Below are 21,177 nucleotides of genomic sequence, written 5' to 3' on the forward strand. Positions count from 1 at the left end.
TGTCAAACAGGAACAATTATTCTATGTAAGAGAGGAGGAAATTCAAGCTTAGACAGTTTAGGTAATTTGCCCAATGTATTAGTTTCCTATTGCTGCTATAAAATATACCACAAGCCTGGTGGTTTGAAAAAACACAAATGTACTATCTTATAGTTCTAGAGGTCAGAACTCTAAAAAGGATTTGCAGGGTTTCATTCCTTCTGAAGGGAAGTATCTGTTTCCTTGCCTTTTCTAGCTTCTAGAGGCAGCCCACATTCCTTGGCTCATAGGCCCTCATCACTCCAACTTCGGCTTCCATAGTTTCCGCTGACTCTGCTCACCTCCCTTAAAATGACCCTTATGATTACATTAGGCCCAGCTGGGTAATCTCACCATCTCAAGATCCTGAACTTAATTACATATGAAAAGTCTCTCTTTTCACATTGAGGTAACATATTCACAGATTCCTGGGGAGGTTAGAACCTGGACATCTTTGGGGGGCCATTAGGATGCCCACAACACCCTATAAAAGAATTGTAAGGAATGAAGTTGTCACCCAGGCTGACTTCAGAGGCCATAACTGTAACTACTAGACAACTTTTCAAAGTTTGTAGGAATAAATCTTTAGCAATTGTGATCCAGTAGAAAATAAAAAAATTCCAACCTTTAAATGAAGCCTTGCTTTAAAACTTGCACAAATACAAAACACATGGTTTTTAAAATTTTTTTAATAATTTCTAATTTTCTCCTTTAAAAATCTGTATTTTTTTTAAAGGACTGTGGCTGATAGCTTTTCCTGAAAATTTTTATTTATGACTTCCGGTCAAGATGGCGGAATAGATGGTCCCCAGTATCACCCTCTCCCACAAATCAACCAATTTACAACTATAAAAAAGCAATGACAGCCAAGCTGGGACCGCTAGAGCTCAGGAGAAGAGGAGAAGAGACCTATGGAGTGCATAAACGCAGGAGAAGCCACAATGAGAGAGAGAAAAAAACGCTTCGACCTTTTTGAGCCCAGGCTGCTTCCAGGCTGGAGCTGCTGAGCGAACGGAGCAGGAGCTGGCAAAAGCCACAGCTGTGCCCTTTGTATGAAATTGCTTGGAGGCGGCAGGGGAGAAGAGGGCCTTGGTGGCCCCCAGGCCAGCAAGACCACTAATAGGGTTCCCATGGACCCACACGGGAGTGAGGAGCGACAACAATGAAAAAAAGCCACTCAGAGGCTGGTGAGTCATCGCAAGGGACAAAAGCACCACCTGTCCCATGGGAAGTGTTTAGAGCATGGGTGGTGGGGGAGATGGGCCCACCAGGGGAACGCTGGGGCACAGCAAGGACAGCTTATCTGCCCCCAAATCAGCATAGTACCACTCAGAGGAGACTGTTCAGGAATATAAAATTGCATGGGATGCAGTTTGATGAAAAGACTCAGGCCCAGACCAGAGTTTCTACACAACCCGGGTGCACTGGATTTCTCTAGACCCAGAAGTACCTATAAAGTCAACCATTAAAACCTGAGCTGCACAAAAAGCCTTCCCAGGGAAGCAGAAGCAAAAAGCAGCAATTCAGCTCAATCACACAGCTCAAGTACTGGTCCCCACAGGAAGTTTCCCCTTTTTAGAATTAAGCAATGGACAACAAATTAGTTCTAGCACAGAGTTTAAGTGGTGGGAACAGCAAATAATCCAACACAACTGAAAGAAAAAACAAAGTACCCACAACCAGAGACAAAGTTTACTATTAACTAGCAAAGGTCTCATTTCACCAAAGAACACAATAACACCTAGAAGGACTGGAAGTCCAGTGGACTACCAAGCCAGAAATGGGGGAGGGCCAAGGGCCTCAGCCATGCCCTCCAACACCCGCAACCAGTCCTGAGGGTGGGGGCTGAGGGTCTCAGCCACACCCCTCGACACACACAACCACCCCAGCAATGACCACTGAGCTACCACAGGAAATGCCCTGGGCTCACCCGAGCTGGGGCAGTGGGGAGCCGAGGGCCTCAGCCACGCACCCCCCCATACCCACAGCCAGTCCAGCAATTACCACCAAGTCGCTGCAGGAAACACCCTGGGCTCTCCCAAGCCAGGGCGGTGGGGGGCTGAGGGCTTCAGCCATGCCCTCTTGACACACACAACCAGCCCAGCAATGAACACCGAGCTGCCACAGGAAGGGCCCCAGGTTCCTGAGCTGGGGTGGTGGGGTGTGAGGGCTTTTGCCACACCCCCCTGACATCTGCACATAGTCCGGCAATGACTAAGCCACCACTGGAACCCACCCCCCGTCTCCCATGTGGGAATGAGGGGGGTGCCACAGGCCTCAATCCTGCCCCTCCTCCTTCCTCCTTTTTCTACCACATTTCCTTCCGCTTTCCACTCTCCCCCTCCCTCCCCACTGCTCTGCAACAACATAGAACGTAAAAATATAATAAAATTTTTTAAAATAAATAATTTATTTTTTAAAATAAAGCATTTTTATTTATAACCTTCATATAAAAGCTCCTTCAAAAATCTATTTTTTAAGGACTTGTGGCTGATAGCTTTTCCTAAGATTGTTTATAATCTTCATATACAAGCAGCACCTTACTTTTCAAACTGTATATAACTCTCTTATTTGGGATCTATGAAAATTAAATTACAAAACTAAAATATATTGTACCTGGGGGTGGAATTTCTAGATCAGTTGTCTGTTGGACATTAGTACGACCAGGTCTAGGATCAAAAGCAGGAACCAAAGCAGAAAATTGCCGCTTTAGCACATAATCATCATCCCATGTTCTCCGGCGTCCTCCTTTAGTTTCATACTCTTCTTCTTCCTATTAAAATAACATTCCACATAGAATCAAACATTACAAGGTGAAAATTTCACTATTGCAAAAGTGACATGCCATCTACTACATAAGGTACATGTTAAGTAGTTTTTTATAGCTGTTGCACTTCCTTGTTTTTAGCTATATTTCTTAAGCACAAAATGAGCTAACATAAACATATATACGTGCATATATTTCTTAATCATTTCAGTTTATGAAAAGTTGTATTAAAAATAAAAACAAGAAATAAAATTTTTTAAAAAGTTGTATCAGTGGTAATTATACTGCTATGTAATCTACACGTGGTAAAAGGACAAAGAACCGGGGGCCTGACGGGTGGGGGAGTCGGTGGAACTGTTAGAGCTGGGCCGGGGCCGCTAGGCCACCGCAGCCCGGGTGACGGCACCCTCCACAACATATTTCCATCCAGGCCCAGACATGCCCGTCCTTGTAAGGTAAAAACTTCAATGAGAGCCTTCCTCCTCCATAAAGCCTCATGGTGGAACATCTGTCTGACCTATTCAAATGGAAGGATGAACGCTGGATACAGGAACATGATGTGAATGGAAGAGACCTGTCATTATGCAAACATTACGGCACTCTGAACAGACGCTAAAAACAGCTCTCATCTCAAAGAACCCAGTGCTTGTGTAACAGTATGAGAAATTAGATGTTGGGGAACAGCATTTAATGAATGAAGCCTTCAAGCCAGCCACTGAACTCTTTGGACCTATTACCTTGCATTCACAATCAGATTGGATCACCACCCATCCTGAGGCTCCCCAAGACTTTGAGCAGTTTTTCAGTGATCCTTACAGAAAGACACCCTCTCCAGAGAAACGCAGTATTTATATACAGCCCATCGGAGCTCTAGGAAACACCAGAATTATCAGTGAAGAATATGTTAAATGGCTCAAGGGGTACTGTGAAGCATTTTTGCATGGCTTGACAGTAAAACTCCCGGAACCGATTCCTGATTCTGCAACGAGGTGTTCCTTTAGAGTCAATGATAAACACACAAAACCTACAAATTCATGCAGGGCACATCCTGAAGTTCCTAAAAAGGAAGAAACCTGAAGATGCCTTCTGTGTTGTGGGGATACCAATGATTGATCTCTACCCAAGAGACTCCTGGAATTTTGTCTTTGGACAGGCCTCTTTGACAGATGGTGTGGGGATATTCAGCTTTGTCAGGTATGGCAGTGATTTTTATAGCTCATACCATGGAGGCAAAGTGAAGAAACTCCAGAAAAAATCTTCGAGTGACTATTCAGTTTTTGATAACTATTATATTCCCGAAATAACTAGCGTTTTGCTGCTTCGATCTTGTAAGACTTTAACCCATGAGATTGGACACATATTTGGACTGCGACACTGCCAGTGGCTTGCCTGCCTAATGCAGGGCTCCAACCACCTGGAGGAAGCGGACCGGCGCCCTCTAAACCTTTTTGCCCTGTTTGCGCAAGTTGCAGTGTGCTATTGGCTTCAACATTGTAGAAAGATACAAAGCGCTAGTGAGGTGGATTGATGATGACTCTGCTGACACACCTGGAGTGACTCCAAAAAGTAGCCGTGTGGATAATGTGAACTTGCCGAAACCTGTTGAAGCTTTTAAGGAATGGAAAGAGTGGATAATAAAATGCCTTGCTGTTCTTCAAAAATGGGGACCTCCAAATAGGAGTAATTAAAATAAATACTTGCACATTATATTTTCAACAAAAAAAAAAAGGACAAAGAACCATATATACACACTGTACCAATGTCAATTTCGTAGCTTTGATATTGTGCTTTAATTAGGTAATACAAAATCAACCATTGGGAGAAAGCTGGCAAAGGGTACATAAAACCTCTCTGTAGTAACTCTGCAACATCCTATGAAACTATAACTATTTTAAAATGAGTTTTTAAAAAAATGTAAACTGCATATCATACTGAATTATTTGCAGACAAAATAGATAGAATGCCTGAGAGTTACTTTAAATTACTATGGGCCAGATAGGTAAAAAGACTGATGAAGTGTTGAAAGTTAAATGATATATATACCAATACACACAGACACACACAGACACCCACCCTAATAGTGAGAACACTTTACTGAAATTAACTTTTATAACAGATCAAACTTATGTTTGATAACTCTGGATCCAGAATGTCTAGGCTTGCATACTGGACCTAAAACTACTAACCATGTGACTTTTAGCAATCACTTTATCTGAAAACTGGGGCTAATAATACCCTCAAAGGGCTGGTGAAAAAATTAAATAAGTTGATACATGTAAAATAGTGAGAACTGTGCCAAGGACTTAATTAGTGATCAGTGAGTGTTAGCTAACTGACTATTACAGGCTAAATGCTTGGGACCAACAGTGTTTTGGATTTTGGACTTTGTAATATTTGCATTACACTTATCAGTCAGGTATCCCTAATCCAAAATTCTGAAATATTCCAATAAATATTTTGAGTTCCATGTCAGTACTCAAAAAGTTTCAGATTTTGGAGCATTTTGGATTTGGGGATGAGGGATACTCAACCTGTATTACTATTATTACTACTACTACTAACCTCCTCTACTACTACCAAAACTATAAATTCTAGATAATACCTATTAATAATTTTAATACATGTTTACTGTTACCCAAAATGCCAAGATGAGGGATTTCAAGAAAGAAACTCCTGTATGCATTATGCCAAAGCAATCATGGATTCTATCTGGAATGTGGAACTAAACACCAGTAGGGGCCAGTTTCTTTTTGTATCTCTGTTTGGTAGCTCCCTCTTCTCTCCTCTCACCACTGCACATTTTTCTAGGCACTTCGGCATTTTGGTTGGAGCTTTACTATGAAAGGGAAAAAAACATACTGTAGGGAAAATAAACATGAACATATTACCTGCTCCCCAATAGGTCGGCTCCCTGCTCCAGCAGGGACCTGTGGTAACTGTGAGGTGACAGCATGGTGGGTTACATCAGAGCGGGAGCCAGCTCGACGTTGCAGGGATGGACGTCTCAAAATCTGAAATTTTAAAAATGCCAAGACATATGTTCAATTATTTGACCCACATATATCCCCATTCAGCCTTGCCCTGAATCTATCAATCCATATTAACAGAAGTATCACTAAAAAAACTTTATTTTCATTAACCATCTTCAGAAAAATTATAAATTGAATGTTTTAAATTTATCATGCATTTTATACTAATATCTGTCATAAGAAATATGCTAATGTATTATGTGTTTTCTAAGCAACATATATTAAAAGGATTTTTAAAATTTCTTCACCCAATTAAAACTCACTTACCAATTTTTTTTTGAAATCTAATAACATTTTATAAACAGAAATTTAAAATGTAGTGAAAGTTACAATAAAGGGTATTTTCAGGCACAACTTTCAATTAGAAGACAATCACAGTAGTTAAATATTGAAAGTTCTGGATCACACTGCCTAGGCTTGCATCCCAACTTTTCTAATTAACTCTGTTAATAAGGTCAAATTATTTTTCTTTGCCTCTACCTCACTCCTGTGTATGAGGACTGATGAGAATTACACAGAAGCTGCCTGTAAAACAGTAGGTACTAAAAAATTCTAAATGTAAATATTGTTGAAGAACCATGAAAATTATATTCTTCGATGAGTGCAGTTGTCTCTAATTTCACACACTTTTAAACCTGTTAAAATATCAGCAGGTGATATTGTAGTATTTTTCTAATACAACCAGTTTATTTTCTTTTAAAGGAGAATCAGTAAATGCTCAGATTAAAAATGCTTTTCTTAACCAAGTTTTTCATACTGGTGCCATATTTTCCTAGTCAAAGTTCAATTATGACTTAGCTTTTCCTCTCTTCAATTCAGTTATTAACGTTCTATCTTAGTGGAAAGAATGGGGGACTCTCTCTCTACCATAACCTCCTCGTATTCTTGGTCCTCCTGATTGTCATCTTCATTTTCATCATCTTCCTCATCTGGCTCAGGCAAGTCCTCATCATCATCTAGCTCAGCTAAAAGAGTACTGGCACGGCAGCTATCAAGGAAATCTAGAAAACAAAACCAAGAACCTTATTGTCAACACACTTAACAAAACATAGCAAAGTAACTTTGAATTTGGGTTTTACAAAACAAAGGCAAAATTCAAAAGAGACAAGTGTAAAGACCACACTTAGTGACCACTGTTCTTCCACCACTACACAAACAGGATGAATAACAATGGAAAAATGTTACAACCATGGCAGAAAACAATGCAGCATAACAGATGACCATAAACTAAATTTGAATCTACAAAATCGTAATATAAAAGGTAACAACGACCCTATCATTATTATCTGAATAAGTCACAAGAAGCATAAGATGGTAGAAAGAGAACACTTTGAAGTTGTTCATTCTGCCAACAAATATGTATTAAGCATATACTGTGTTAGGCACAACGTACATATATCTGTAAACAAAACAGACATGGTCTAAGTCCCCATGGAGTCTACAGAGGAGAGAAGCATTTACAAATAAACAAATGAATCTATAAATATAATCTGTTAAAGGTCTAATGAAGGAAAACAGCATTAAGTCAATCAGTGAGAACTGGGCTTAGCTGTATGACCTGGCTGGTTTATTTAAGGATAATGCCTATTTACTATGGAATACCTTATGTAGCATCTTTTATATTATCTATATTATCTAGCACATAAGTTCAATAACCTTGAATCCCTTTTATCTCCTTCCTTCTTAGGAAATTTTCCCCTCACCCCAAATGAAGATTGGGTCAAATTTACATTGTCCCACATAAATGAACATGCTGACAAAATGTTCTTCATAAGAACTGAAAATAAAAAGAGGACTAATGGGATTAAAACAGGAGAAGTTCTTACTGGATCTGGGAGGGAAAAAAAAAAGCCTTCTAACATAATATCAGAATTGCACAACGAATAAAAGGGATATATTCTATATTCCTAAAGAACATCCAGAAAACAATTTACAATATTTAGAAACTTGCATCTACAAACCTTTTTTAGTGCAATAATTACACAGGACTGAATATTCAGTGCCTTTTACTAGACAGCCAGTAGAAGAAAAAGTCCTGACATTGTATTTACTTAGTTTCTAAGGTACACATTTAATATTAACACTTTAATGCTCTGAAATCAAAATGTGTGTTTACAACCAATGGCAAGTCAGAGCTAAATTGGCAACATTTTTAACCTTAGTGACATAAGAAAACGCCGTGTCTTACAAGCAATGGCATCTTAATTTGATCAAATATATTATCGTAACACATGTAAGGAGCCATCCTGCAATTTAGGCAGTGGTTCTCATGAACATAATATGGTGGTACACAAAATAAACCAACTCCATTTTTGATTTATCTTTTAAGGAACATAATCTAATTTCATACACTGAAATTTTCTAATGTTACAATGAACTAAGTCAGAGTTTTCTTTGTCTTCTTCCCTTTTGTATCAGTGTATAAGAACATAAAAAAGCTCTGCGTTGCAGAGATGTTTGACCACATCACAGAATCAAGTCACATCTCTCAAAACATAACATAGTAACAGGTTTTCATTGCATATATAGATTTAAGAACACTGATGTTATTCTGATCCTTTGTTTGTTTGGGCAGCTGGCTGGCACAGGGATCCAAACACATGACCTTGGTGTTATAAGGCTGTGCTCTAACCAACTGAGCTAACCGGCCAGTCCCCGATCCTTCATACCAGCAGTCTTAAAGAAACCTCCAGCTTTAGGAATGCAGAAAAGGAAATTTTCATCATCTAACAATAATTTTTAAAAGCCAGCCAATAGCACTAACTTTTTAATATTTTTTCCCACAAGCACAGCCACAACCTTTTCAATCTTCCCATGATCAAAAACTACTGCTTGAAGTTAACATTAACAAATGAGTAGGTAGGGGCAGAGGGCCCCCATGAGAAATAATTGGAAAGTAACTTATTAAGTAAATTTACATTATTAAATTACATAATTATTACAGTTTGGTGTAATAATCATCATTTTGCTACAAACATTTAACAGAAAATGTAGAAACAGAAATATAATTACTTTCCTAAAACCATAGAACATCAGATCAAATTCTTGGCTTGGAATGGGAGGGGCTATATCCTCAGGAAAAAACAAGAAAACACATTAAAATGGGGTATACATAAAATAGTACTTAAAATATATCTTCATACAAACTTTCTTATTTTCAAAATTACCAAAGATAATTAAAAAAAAAAAAAAAAAGAACAGGCAATGTGATCAAGGATGTGTAGTAAAGGGTATTCCAAAGCAAGCATGGCAGGAGTGCAAACTTCTTGGAAGGCAATTTAGGGATTACTCTTTTAGGAATTCATCCTCAGGAAATAGACAAAAATACAATTCAAGGAAGCTCACTCATAACAATGTTTATGGTAATGTAAAAGCTGCAACTTAAGTATACAAAATGGAAATTTTGGCAGCCATTTCAAATGTTGTAGAAACATTTCACAATGTACTGAGTGAAAAGAGGTGGCTGAAAACGATATAATCCCTTTTAAAAGAAAATGAAACATACACATCAAATGATAACAGTGGTATCTCTGGGAAGTAGAGACTAGATCATTTCAATTTTCCTCTATGCTCTCTATGAAGAATAAGTATTACTTTTCTAATCAGGTAAGAGGAACAAAAACATATATTTTGATTGAATCAAATGGTTTTATCTCTGACTACAGCATTAAAGCCATCATGTAATTAATTTTAAAAATTCAGATGTTAGGGGCTGGCCCATGGCTCACTTGGGAGAGTATGGTGCTAATAACACCAAGGCTAGGGGTTCGGATCCCTTTATAGGGATGGCCGGTTAGCTCAATTGGGAGAAAGTGGTGCTGACAACACCAAGTCAAGGGTTAAGATCCCCTTACCGGTCATCTTTAAAAAAAATATATATATTCAAATGTTACTTAATTAAGGATTATTTCCAAAAGACTTTGATAATAGTGTACAAGGAATATCACTTTACAAAGCTTATTAATCTACTGTACTTCTTCTCTTACTGATAAAGGTATTGAGTATCTTTGTTATTATGGTTCTTCCATTAATATTTTATTAGTGACAAAAGGCAAAAAAGGATGACACGTAAAAGTTCTGAAATTGTTTTGTTTATAATCAGATAATTTTTTAATAATCTCTCATATTACTGAGTTTTTCATCTTACTTGAAGATACCATTTTTGTAAGAAAAGAGAGTAATTCTTTTTAAACCCAAAACTTAAAATATCCCAGGAGAAAACACAATAAAAGCATCACTATATAAATATCTAAATATTTTAATATTGAACTGTAACTTACCATACAAGGAATATTCTGCTTCCTGGCCGGTGTCACTCTCACTGGAAGTTGATGTGAGGCTGGTAGTTAAAGTGTTACTTAATGACTGACCAACTGATAAAACTGTTGTTGCTGTAGCTACATTGCTACTACTAGTAACACTGGATGTTGACATAGTCACTGTGGATGTAGTACCGGGTGTGGTCAAATTAGGGAAACTCTGAGCACCCATCAGAGGAGAAGCTAAAGATAAGAAGTGAAGCAAATCAGTACAAATAGGTGGAATTGAAGGAACCTTAGAAAAACCAAGTTTTATACTTTTTAAAGATAATGAAAAAGTTGAAAAGCAAAGACTTTGGGAACCCAACTGAAATACAACTAAAACTTCTTGTTTTCAATAGCACTATTATTTTTCAAAATATTAAGCCTAGCTTTTAAAAAAAGTAAAACAAGCAATGAAATAATTACTAGTGTATTTTCCAACAGAATTATTTTGACCCATTAGTAAACTTAACTTAGAATTAAATAACTTTCAGAAGCTAAAATCAATTGAGGCCCTAAGTAAAAGCTATACCAGTACGATGCTTTGGTTTCAATGGATTATAAGAATATTTAATAGTCTTCTATTTCCTCATGCAACTTTGCTTAACCACTTATTAAAGGAGTGAAAAACAGAAGTGTTATTTTTTTATCCTTTTAGAATAAAAGGTTCTTTATCACACCTGATCTGAATTCTTAAGATGATTCCGTAAAACTTAACATCATATTCCTTAAGTGCTAAATTTGATGTATCTGTATCTAACATGGTTAATGATCTAGTTAAGACTGCAGCCAACACACTGAACAAGAGACTGCTTGAACAAGAGACTCTCAGAGTGGAAAAAGTATTGGGTTCCATAAGGAAAAGCTCACTTACTTGCTGTGCTCATCACATTCCTCCCCAAAGTATTAGTGTTGTTATCACTGCTGCTTCGGCTTAGATTCATGTTGTTCGTGGCATTAGTCCGTGCTATGTTTGCCACTCTCCTTACAAAACTCTCCAAGCTAGATGTTTCTCTTGAGGACAGATTAGGTACACTTGCACTAGAGCTCATGGGGGCCCCAGCAGCCAACAAAGAACTCACTGACAGTCTGTTACTTGCTGAAGAGCTAAGGGGTCGTTGTGAAGCTGCTTCTTTATTAGTTAATTCAGATACTGAACTAACATCAGGAGAGCTAACACTAACAATTCCCATGGATATTGCACTAGACTCCCCAGGAGTACGAACAGAACTATCAGGGCCTAACTTCCTTTCAGCATTTTCACTTCCCATTTCCGCTGTTAAGGTGCTGGTGCTTGCACTGGAAGATGACCCTACTTCTGTTTGAGGGACGTTTTCAGCAGATGAAAGAACAACAATTGGTTCATGGACATCAGCTCCTGAAACTATACTGTGTTCCATTACAATTTCTGATCTCCGTTCCGTTTTGGTCGAACCCAAGCTGATGTCGCTGCTACTGGCCACGCTACACACAGAACTGCTGCTTCCTTTTCTACTTGAGGAGCCTGCAGCAGCAGATGTCTTGTCTGGACAGTTGTTTTTCACCAAGCTGCTCCATGATTGCGTTGTGCCTGAAACAGTGGATGAAACAGGTTTGGGTGATGCCACTGTATCAGGGTCGTACCCTGGTGCAAGCTTGAGGTCAAATTTTCCTTCTGCGCCCATACGGTAAGAGTTTGAGCCACCAGCATCCCAGGTGACATCAATCCAGCCTGGAAAGGGACAGGAGTTTGTGAGACCCAGCAGAAAGCAGATAGGAGCGTGTCAGACAGTAGCTCCACAATATGGGATCAGCTTTTCATCGGTGCTGTACTTCTCTGAAACATTATTTGACTATATAAGATTAGTCTAGATATCTGAAAGCCTATATTATTTAACTCTCATGATAAAATTGTGTTAAAGAAATATGTACTGTACACAAGGTTTCTGGAAAATGTTTAAAATTCCTTTTATTTCCCTTATTTCTGAACTGTTCAGTCTAATAATATTTAAAAACAACATAAGGGTCATGTTTACATCTACTGGGTTATTTTTTAAATGTTAGAATTGTTTAAAAACTTTAAAAAGACTGATACAAATGGTAAGATACTGCAAACTCAGCAAGTAAATGGAATCTAAGTAAATGTTTATTAATTGCTAATAATTATGTGGTCAAATGTTCTCTAGAAAAAGTGTTGGCCTACCATTAATTTCTAAGTTTGGGCTAAACTCTCTAAGTGACAGACAAAATATTCATATATCATTGTAGTAATTTTAGGTCACTAGCTCAAATAAAACACTAAGTTAGCATTTCGGTTGTGTTCTCAAAGTTCAGTGGTTACTTGGTTCTCTTGTGATTAAGTTTAATAAATTTGAATAAGCACAGAAAATTCTAAAAACAAAAATTAAAAAGCATGCTGAGCTATTTTATTAGAACCTATATGCTAAAGCTAATAACATGTAAAAAACTAGTCAGCATAATGATAATCAATCTATATTTACTTGTACTTGGAAAATGATACTTATTCTTTTTTTAAAAAGGCAATTAATTTCCAAAAGCAAAAAATAAATTGCCTATTAGAAAGGAAATTAATAGAAATTTTACAATTGTATTTTAGGATTATAAGCTAACTACTTCAGGGAAAAACACAACACATAAAAAGCATTTTTTAAAAAATATAACAAGGCTTTATACAGTTTAAAAGCACTTTACCCACACATGTATGGGGCCCAAGCTCTGACATACACATCAACCCACACACCCAACTGCCCAACCACATATACACCAAATATATATATGTTTATGGTGAAGCTCAGAGGGCAATAAGTAATGTTGAATTACCTGTGGGGATTATCTGCATATAAGTTCTCTGAAAGGAAAACTGATTGCCTCAAACCCACATAAATAGCTTAGATGAGATTTCAATTGCTTCAATTTATTCTGTATGTTGAAATAACCTCTGAAGAACCAACATTTAACTATCTCTTCTGCTACACAGAAAAATGTGAGAAAAGGTTCAAAGACATATCCCAATCCCAAATATTTTGACTTTTATATAGTATTAATTTGTCCAAAAAACATACTGATAATTTATTTCATAGCACTTACCAAAATTTGTAACTGTATGTTTATTTATTTGTTTCACCCAGAAGGCAGGAGATCATACTTTTTGTTGATCATTGAATATCTGAAGTCTAACAAAGTAGCTTTACATAGTAGGCGCTATTTGTGGAATAAAAGAATAAATGGATATTCCTACCAACACACAGGCTCTTTAGAAGGGGAAACAGATGTAATTGATATAACACTGAAAAATATTTTTAAATGTAAACCATTTATACTAGGATTGAGAATGCGTTTGAACTGATTATCTAAAACCTTCAGGGTACATACATACTACACATATGTGTATAGGTACCAAACTCAACTCTTCCTATGCACAAAAAACAGATAAAAAGATAAATAGAGTTAGTAATGACTAGCCATTATTAGAAATGGTTGGGTTAAGTGTTTGAAATCTAAGAACCCTCTCTGGCATAAAGGTTTTAAGGCATGACCTGATGGGAATGGCCATGTTAGTCAAACAAAACTTAATCTCTACATTTGTCAGATCAGCAAAAATAGGCTTTTAAAAATTATTTTTTTGCTGTGGAAACTTTCAAATATATACAAAGATGGAGAGACTAGACAATGAAACCTCATACTTAACTCCCAGCTTCAACAATTATCCACTCGTGGCCAATTTTGTTTTGTCCATGGCCCTCACTTCCCCACCCCAACCCAGCCTTTTTTTTTTTTTTCTGTGTGTGTGAGCATGTATTTCTTTTGGTGGCTGGCAAGTACGGGGCTACCTTATTTTGTTTTGTTTTTGGTGGCTGGCCGATATGGAGATCCAAACCCTTGACCGTGGTGTTGTAACACCACACTCTAACCAACTGAGCTACCTGGCTAGCCTCAAGTCACACATTTCAAGGCCAAAACAATATATGGAGAATAGAATATTAACTGCTAATAAGTACCAAGATACCTAAAAACAAGACCACTTGAAATTTTGAGTTGAATGGTACTTATTATTGTCATCTCAACTGTTACTAATATTTATAAATTTGGCTCACTGTAAACTTGCTTTGATTACAATGATTTGAAATTAGGGAATGAAGCTACAGAAATGCACTGGTACTGTGGTAATTCAAAGAACAGAATCTTAAAAGCAGTAAAATCAGAGGGTTTATTTAAATAAATAAATGCCTTTATCATATAAAACATGAACACATTAAGAAATTAAATGTAATTCATTCTCCTAAACACTGTCACTTTTATTATAGCTCTTTAAATATTTGGTATAAGTTGAGAATATAAAAATTTTACTTTTTTTTAATGCTAGGCAAAATTGATATGAACGATCTACTACTGCTTAGGCAAATTATCTGCTAATAAATCACACTTATAAGAAAAAAAAATAGCCACTATAGTTGCTTTGGGAGTTAAAAGCAATTAAGTTGGTGAGAACATCACTAAAATCTACAGTATCAAAGATTAAAAATGAACATGATTTACACAATAACCCTTTTAAAACATGAAAGTTTAAGCTCTCCCAAAAACGCTGGTAGACTAAGAAACACTAAAATAATCATAATCTACTAACAGATAAAGAGGCTACATTTCTTGTTCCATGCTTTATTGAAAAACAGTAAGTAAAATGTTAATCCTTTTTCCTTCTACATGATTTATATAATATAGTAAAAAATTGAAAATAATTAAGAAAAAAGGAAATGTGTCTTTTTTTTTTTTTTTTTTTTGTCTTTTTCGTGACCGGCACTCAGCCAGTGAGCGCACCGGCCATTCCTATATAGGATCCGAACCCGCAGCGGAGCGTCGCTGCGCTCCCAGCGCCACACTCTCCCAAGTGCGCCACGGGCTCGGCCCAGAAAAAAGGAAATTTGTCTTAAGGATACTCAACTTATACTAGCTTGATAATCACTACAAAATACTAGCAATAAGTTTTTAGTGAAACCAAGAACTTAAAGTTTTTTCCTTTATTTCTAAATAAATGTTTTTTTTTTTTGGTTTTTTTTTTTCCATTTTCAATGTGAAATCAGTATCAGTTCTTAGTGCTGGTACATTTACACAACTTATAAATTATCCCAAGATAACAAAAGAAAAATATTTTAAGTACTCGGTTTCTGCACTGAAAGTGCTAAGTACCTACGCACCATTATGTAGTTCTCCTGTGACGGTGCCTTCTCCCTGTGGGCTGCCATCCTGATCTCGCCATTTCCAGTCAAGGCCTCTGATAACACGAGCTCCTGGAACCATGTATTTCAGAACTTGGGAGCGTACTAGACGTCTCTGTCTTCTAAGATTAGCTTCTGCTTCCTTAGCTGCTTTCCCTGTGAGGTAGAAATTGGAAATAAAAACCAAATCACTTTTTATTAATATTAACAGTTTTAGCAAATTAGAAAAATTTTACATCATCTCTTTACCTAGCTGATCTTCACATACTCCATTTACAGTGCCATAAAGTTCAAATCCTGATAGTGAGAGGTAGTGTGTTTGCCCACTAGCATTCTTCCCCATCTGTTTAATTCTCACATGTCGCCACCCTTGTTTCTCATCCTTTGGTGGATCAAGAGGCCAGGTTGCAGTTGACCTGTAAATGTGTTAGAGAAAGAATTGTGTAATATTTAAAAGCAAATGAAAAAGATATTCAAGGTGGGCAAGATTTTTTACATAATAGGAAAATATAGAAAAAGTTAACTTTCATGTTTACTCAAGAGTTCATTAAAAGAATCAAGAAAACAATGGAGAAAAAAAGTAGTCAAAAAAACAAGTTTAAAATGAAATGTTTAAATGTATACTATTAATTTGATTCATAACATTAAATCATTTATCCAAAAATAAAAAAACAAGAAAATTTATGAGAGTAATAGATATGCTTTTATAATAAAAAAAGTTTTTAAAATTCTTGCAAAGGTTGAAATGATGTATTAAAATTTAAATTCAAAGCTTAAAAAGCTTGAAACCATTTCCTATTAACTCTAATGTTAAGAAGCTCTTTTCATAATATATCAAATGCAGAAAGCAATTTAACTCCATGTTCTACTCCTTGAAATGTGCCACAATGTACCATTAAAACAGTAGAACTTTTGAAAAATTTAATTACTGACCTTCTGTCTTTAAAAAAATAATATATGATCAATACATAAAATTTAGGAAGAGAGCTAGTGAATTAACTCAGTTAGAGCATGGTGTTGGTAACACCAAGGTCAAGGTTTCAGATCCCCATACGGGCCAACCACCAAAAAAAAATTTTTTTAGAAGAGATACATAAAAATAAGAAAATTTTAAGTCAACCATAATTCTATAACCAGCAATGGCCACTGTTAATTTTTTGGCAATTCATATATATTATGTGACTATATGAAGAGTTCATAAAAAGCTAATTCCATTTTTTTGTTTCCATTAGTGTGCTACATCTATACATATAACTATACAAGAGGCCTTCAAAAATTTCATAGAAAGATTCATATTATCTTTTAATTTGTTTTTTCCATGAACTTTTTAAAGTACCCTCCTATATCAATTTTTAAAACATAAACACTCAGCTTTCTACTAATATTTAACTAAACTTTTGGACAAAGTTTTGGTAAATTCAATATTTCAAAGTTTTAACACCTAACCTATAGTATCAAGTGATTTGTTTTTTAGCAAGAAAAATCTTCCTTTATATTTCACACATAAGAGAGCTCTAAAATATACAACTATAAAAGCAAACAAAACTCTTTACTGAGTTTTCCCATTTGCGAAGACTCCTCAACTAACCCTGGTTCATTGAGACTGCAGTCATCAACATGGGTATACAAGGAAGTCCAGTTCTGTCCATCTTTGGATACCTGGAAAACCCAATTTCTTAGTGCAGACCTTCCATAACCACGAGCATGACGAAGTGTATATGCTGACGGTATTATCCAGAGACCTAGATCTATGGCAAACCAGGCATTTTTATCATCATTGCTATGACAATTTAATGCTGAATTATCACGACTTAAAATGTCTTCTAAGCGGCCATACGGTAGATTTCTTCCCTCTGATGATGTTACTACTACAAGTCCATAAGCAGCTGGATTTACCCATTCATACGCAGTTCTACACAAAAATAAAGAAAAATTAGCAAGTAACAATACTAAAATACCATCCACCACCAAAAAAAAAAAAAACAAAAAACAAGAAAGACTTAAAATAATTGCATTTGTTCATATTAGCTTTTTTAAATACAAAATTATATTAATTTAAATAGAATTCTACGATTAGTAATTTAGACATTTTTTCTTCATAAAAAGTAACTTGGATAATCTTAAATTTAATCTATAAGACAAAATTCCTTAAAATGAAGGATACTCAAGAAGTGGTTATTAATTTTATTCTACTACATAGAATTCTCTTTCCAGGTAAATGCTGTCACTCTGGCTTAAATAGAATGACTTACTTAGCATTTGTCCCAATCCAGTAAACAATTCCATTTTCATCAAAATCATGCTGGTGCCGAAATATAAAATTCTGGCCTTCTCTTAATTTTCGAACAAAAACAAAGGAAGATCGGTCAAAATCATACCACTGCTTTGCTACCTAAACCAAAGAAAATACAGAACACATCCACTTTAATAATGCCATTTTCAAATGTATTACCTACTTTTTTCCTATCCCTTAATGTGAATTTTCTTTTATTAAACAAACGTTCATTAAAAAACATTTGAAAAATATACATAAAAATAAAAAGTCAGATGACCACAGCACCCCACTATGAATAACACAGAATATTTCTTTAGGCTGTTAATTCAATGGTTAAGATAAAACAAAGTTTTGATCATAGTGTACAAAAACATTTGTTGTCATTAATCTTCATGCATTTTAATAGCTATGTAATATTCAAATTAGAAATTATAAATAATTGTTAATTAAAAATAAATAAAACAAAATTTTTTAAAAAGAAATAATTATCTACTTAACATTCCTTTATTAATTGGCATCAAGGTTTTGTTCACTACTGCACTATTACAAAGAACTGTAATAAACATCTTTTTGCAGAAAGCACTTATGGCATATGTAAGATTATTTTTTTAAACCAGATTCCTAAAAATGGACTTTCTGGGTCATAGTGTATTACCATAACTCTGGATACATACATCTCAAACTACTATTCTAAAAGGCTAAACCATAGCAGAGAATACTTATTTCATCAAGCTCCTGACAGAAGCTCACCATTTTCAAGAGATACTGTTCTAGAGATTCAACAGTAGCTAAGGGTTCCATCTTCAACATTCTTCCAGTCCGGTCTATCAATGCAGTCTCACCGGGTGCACGTTCCAACCGAAATCGTAATCTTCTTGTAAGTATCTACACAGAAATAACCAAACTGCTTTAGAAAATACCTTGCTTTTTTCTTAGAATTGTAAAAATGACACACACTTCATGACCACAACAACTGAGATTTATAAAGCATAACCATAATGAAAAGATCAACAAACAAATATCTGTTATCTGTTAAGTGTTTTTTTTTAAAAAAGGCCCATTGAATAAGTGATAGTGGCTATCAAGAAAAAAACAAAGTTAACTTGCTAGAATTTCTAAACAATTTCAAATATACATTGTTTAAATAAAATTATTATAAAACACTTTAACAATACTAAATTTATAATTGCAATTTTCCAGGTAAATTTTTTAAGTGGCTAGTTTATTCATTTAAAACTAGATGACATTACATAATCCAAGGCTAATAAACTTTTAAAAATACAAGGTAGCTTTTATTCCAATACATTTCAGTAAGCAACAAATACAGGACTAGCAATTTTTAAATTTCTGTATAAATCTTATCTAATTCCTATAGAAATATAATTAAATATTTGTATGTGTATCTTGGTAGCATTTTAGATTGCAAAATTACCAGAGGACACATTCCTGGCCTTCCTGTTTTTGGATCTTGCCCAATCTCTTGAAACGTAAGGAGCTTAACAAAAGTTGTTGGTGCTCCTAGGACTGTATAAGCTGGTAAAATTTCAGTCTTCAAGGCTTATCTCCAACTCATTCACTTACCAAAGATAAAGCCTAAAAAGGATGACCCAAACAGTCCCCTTGTTCCTCTCTATTATTCTGTCTGAAACAAAACACAAAGTAGCCCTCTACTTCTTTTGAAATATATACACAATATCAGGTGCACCAACTACACTGTAAACCCAATAGTAACAGTATTGGGTTTTCAGGGGTATGGCAAGTTTTGTTTGCTTTGAGTAGGCATTGCTTTCAGAAATACAGATCCTTAGGAACTTTTTAAAGGCTGTATTTAAAGAAACTATTCCATGCAGTGGAATGCAGGATAGGTTGGATAAAGGCAAGATTTAAAGCAGAAGAACCTGCCAGGAAAAACTAAAGCAACCCACAGGTGTGATAAAGATCTGGGCTGGGATACTAGCAGTAAAAAGTTTGTTTTGTTTGTTCACATCTAAATCCCAGCTGCTAGCAAAATAACTGAATGAATGAATAAAAATGTATGTGTGTGTGTGTCCATGTGTGTGTGGAGAGAGACGAACAAACAGGCTATAAAACCATGTGTTCAACAGGAATAGCAAAGGCTTAGGCAATCTGGCTCTAACCATTGACATACAGAAAAACATTTAAAAAATTGTGCTTAAATATTTTCAAGTTTTTTCATATGTTGACACACACCGAGACAAGAAAAGGACTTGCTATGGTCTGAATGTCTGTTTCCCTCTCCAAACCCATATATTGAAACTTAATTCCCAGTATAGTGGTGTTGGGAGATGGGGCCTATGGGAGGTAATTAGGTCATGAAAGCAGAGCCATCATGAATGGTATTAGTACCCTTAGAAAAAGAGACCTGAGGGAGTTTGTTCGCCCCTTCCACCATGTTAGGACACAGCTAGAAGTGCCACCTGTGAGGAAAGAGGTCCTCATCAGACATTGAATATTCTGCTACCTTGATCTTGAACTTTCCAACCTCCAGAACTGTAAGCAATAAATTTCCACTGTCTATAAATTACCCACTCTAAGGTAATTTGTTATAGCTGCCCAAAAGGACTATGATAGGACTTGACTCATAATTATAGAACAAAAGGAATCCTTTTCTCTGCTTTTTCTACTGATAATTTTTTTTTCACTTATGATCTACCAAATATGATTTATTATTTACAATAAATATTAACTAAATAAATAAATGCATCACCTTCCACAGTGATTTGATCAAACAAAATGGACTTGAAATACCAACAGATTCAAGAGGCATTAAAAAGATCAATCAGATGGCTTTTAAGCTAAAACCTTTAAAGATTAAGCAGAATCGTTCTTACTTTAATCCAATATGAAAGGAAAGATTTTTTTAAAAAAAGAAACACATAACACTCTTCCTAGATGCACTCAGCAATACTAACTACTGCATTTTTCATGGCTACCTGGAGGTTATATGTTGATCCTGGTGTATCATACAAATGGAGAGGTAGACGTTCAATAGATTCTAGCACAGCTATTAACTTTCGAATTAATGCAACTGCTGGTCGGCTGTGAAGATGAAAATAATTGTTAAGGTCTTTTGTACAACTGCATTCAAATATTCACGTACAAACAGCAGTAACCAACTTCATACTGACCCCTACTTTATTCATGAGTACAAAGAAGCTTAATGTTGTACTAGGGTACTTCAAAAAGTTCATGAAAAAATGGAATTCAAGCTAATGCAATCTTCCCATGAACCTTTTGAAGACTCCTCGTATTAGACTACTTCTGAGTAGTCAGAGGTACTCTCACAACTCAATTTCTTTCACTTAAGAATAAAATAATTCATTTTTCTGATAAAATTTTCATCAATTGCATTCAAAGCACATGTGTAACATATTTTTAAAATTTAAACAATTTTATTATGTAATATTTGATACATAAAAAAGAATATAAAGCAGAAAAGTTTTGAAAATTATAGTATTTGATGGTAAGGGTATCATAACATACTTCCTCATACATTATTAAAGTGTAAATTGACATGTTTCTGGAAAATAATTTTAAAATTTGGATCAATTGT

General features: G+C 35.6%; 2 protein-coding genes and 1 pseudogene across 9 annotated transcripts in view; 2 read left to right on the top strand and 1 right to left on the bottom strand.

Annotated features, from left to right (window-relative positions):
• AP4S1 (adaptor related protein complex 4 subunit sigma 1) overlaps positions 1-12,085 on the top strand; it is an 85,328-nt gene extending 73,243 nt beyond the window's left edge. The window contains exons 6-7 of one of the 2 annotated variants that reach the window (XR_010022860.1): positions 755-1,205; positions 11,400-12,085. The gene's annotated coding sequence lies outside the window, so the exon portion shown is untranslated. The remainder of the gene's footprint in view (positions 1-754; positions 1,206-11,399) is intronic. The other variant, XM_063088342.1, reaches the window with a different exon arrangement.
• HECTD1 (HECT domain E3 ubiquitin protein ligase 1) overlaps positions 1-21,177 on the bottom strand; it is an 84,626-nt gene that overhangs the window by 15,600 nt on the left and 47,849 nt on the right. For 2 of the 7 annotated variants that reach the window (XM_063088336.1, XM_063088332.1), the window contains exons 19-29: positions 20,558-20,663; positions 18,354-18,488; positions 17,581-17,720; positions 16,917-17,240; positions 15,578-15,744; positions 15,308-15,484; positions 10,990-11,685; positions 10,095-10,316; positions 6,682-6,815; positions 5,674-5,796; positions 2,635-2,791 (exon numbers count right to left, since the gene is read on the bottom strand). In XM_063088336.1, the coding sequence (XP_062944406.1) occupies positions 2,635-2,791; positions 5,674-5,796; positions 6,682-6,815; positions 10,095-10,316; positions 10,990-11,685; positions 15,308-15,484; positions 15,578-15,744; positions 16,917-17,240; positions 17,581-17,720; positions 18,354-18,488; positions 20,558-20,663 (2,381 nt within the window). Of the gene's footprint in view, positions 1-2,634; positions 2,792-5,673; positions 5,797-6,681; positions 6,816-10,094; positions 10,317-10,989; positions 11,827-15,307; positions 15,485-15,577; positions 15,745-16,916; positions 17,241-17,580; positions 17,721-18,353; positions 18,489-20,557; positions 20,664-21,177 lie in introns of all 7 variants that reach the window. The other 5 variants (XM_063088335.1, XM_063088331.1, XM_063088334.1 and 2 more) reach the window with 3 other exon arrangements.
• Positions 3,328-4,503, top strand: LOC134373608 (archaemetzincin-2-like; annotated as a pseudogene).

This window comes from Cynocephalus volans, chromosome 3 (genome assembly GCF_027409185.1).
Source record: "Cynocephalus volans isolate mCynVol1 chromosome 3, mCynVol1.pri, whole genome shotgun sequence".
Taxonomy (NCBI): Eukaryota; Metazoa; Chordata; class Mammalia; order Dermoptera; family Cynocephalidae; genus Cynocephalus; species Cynocephalus volans.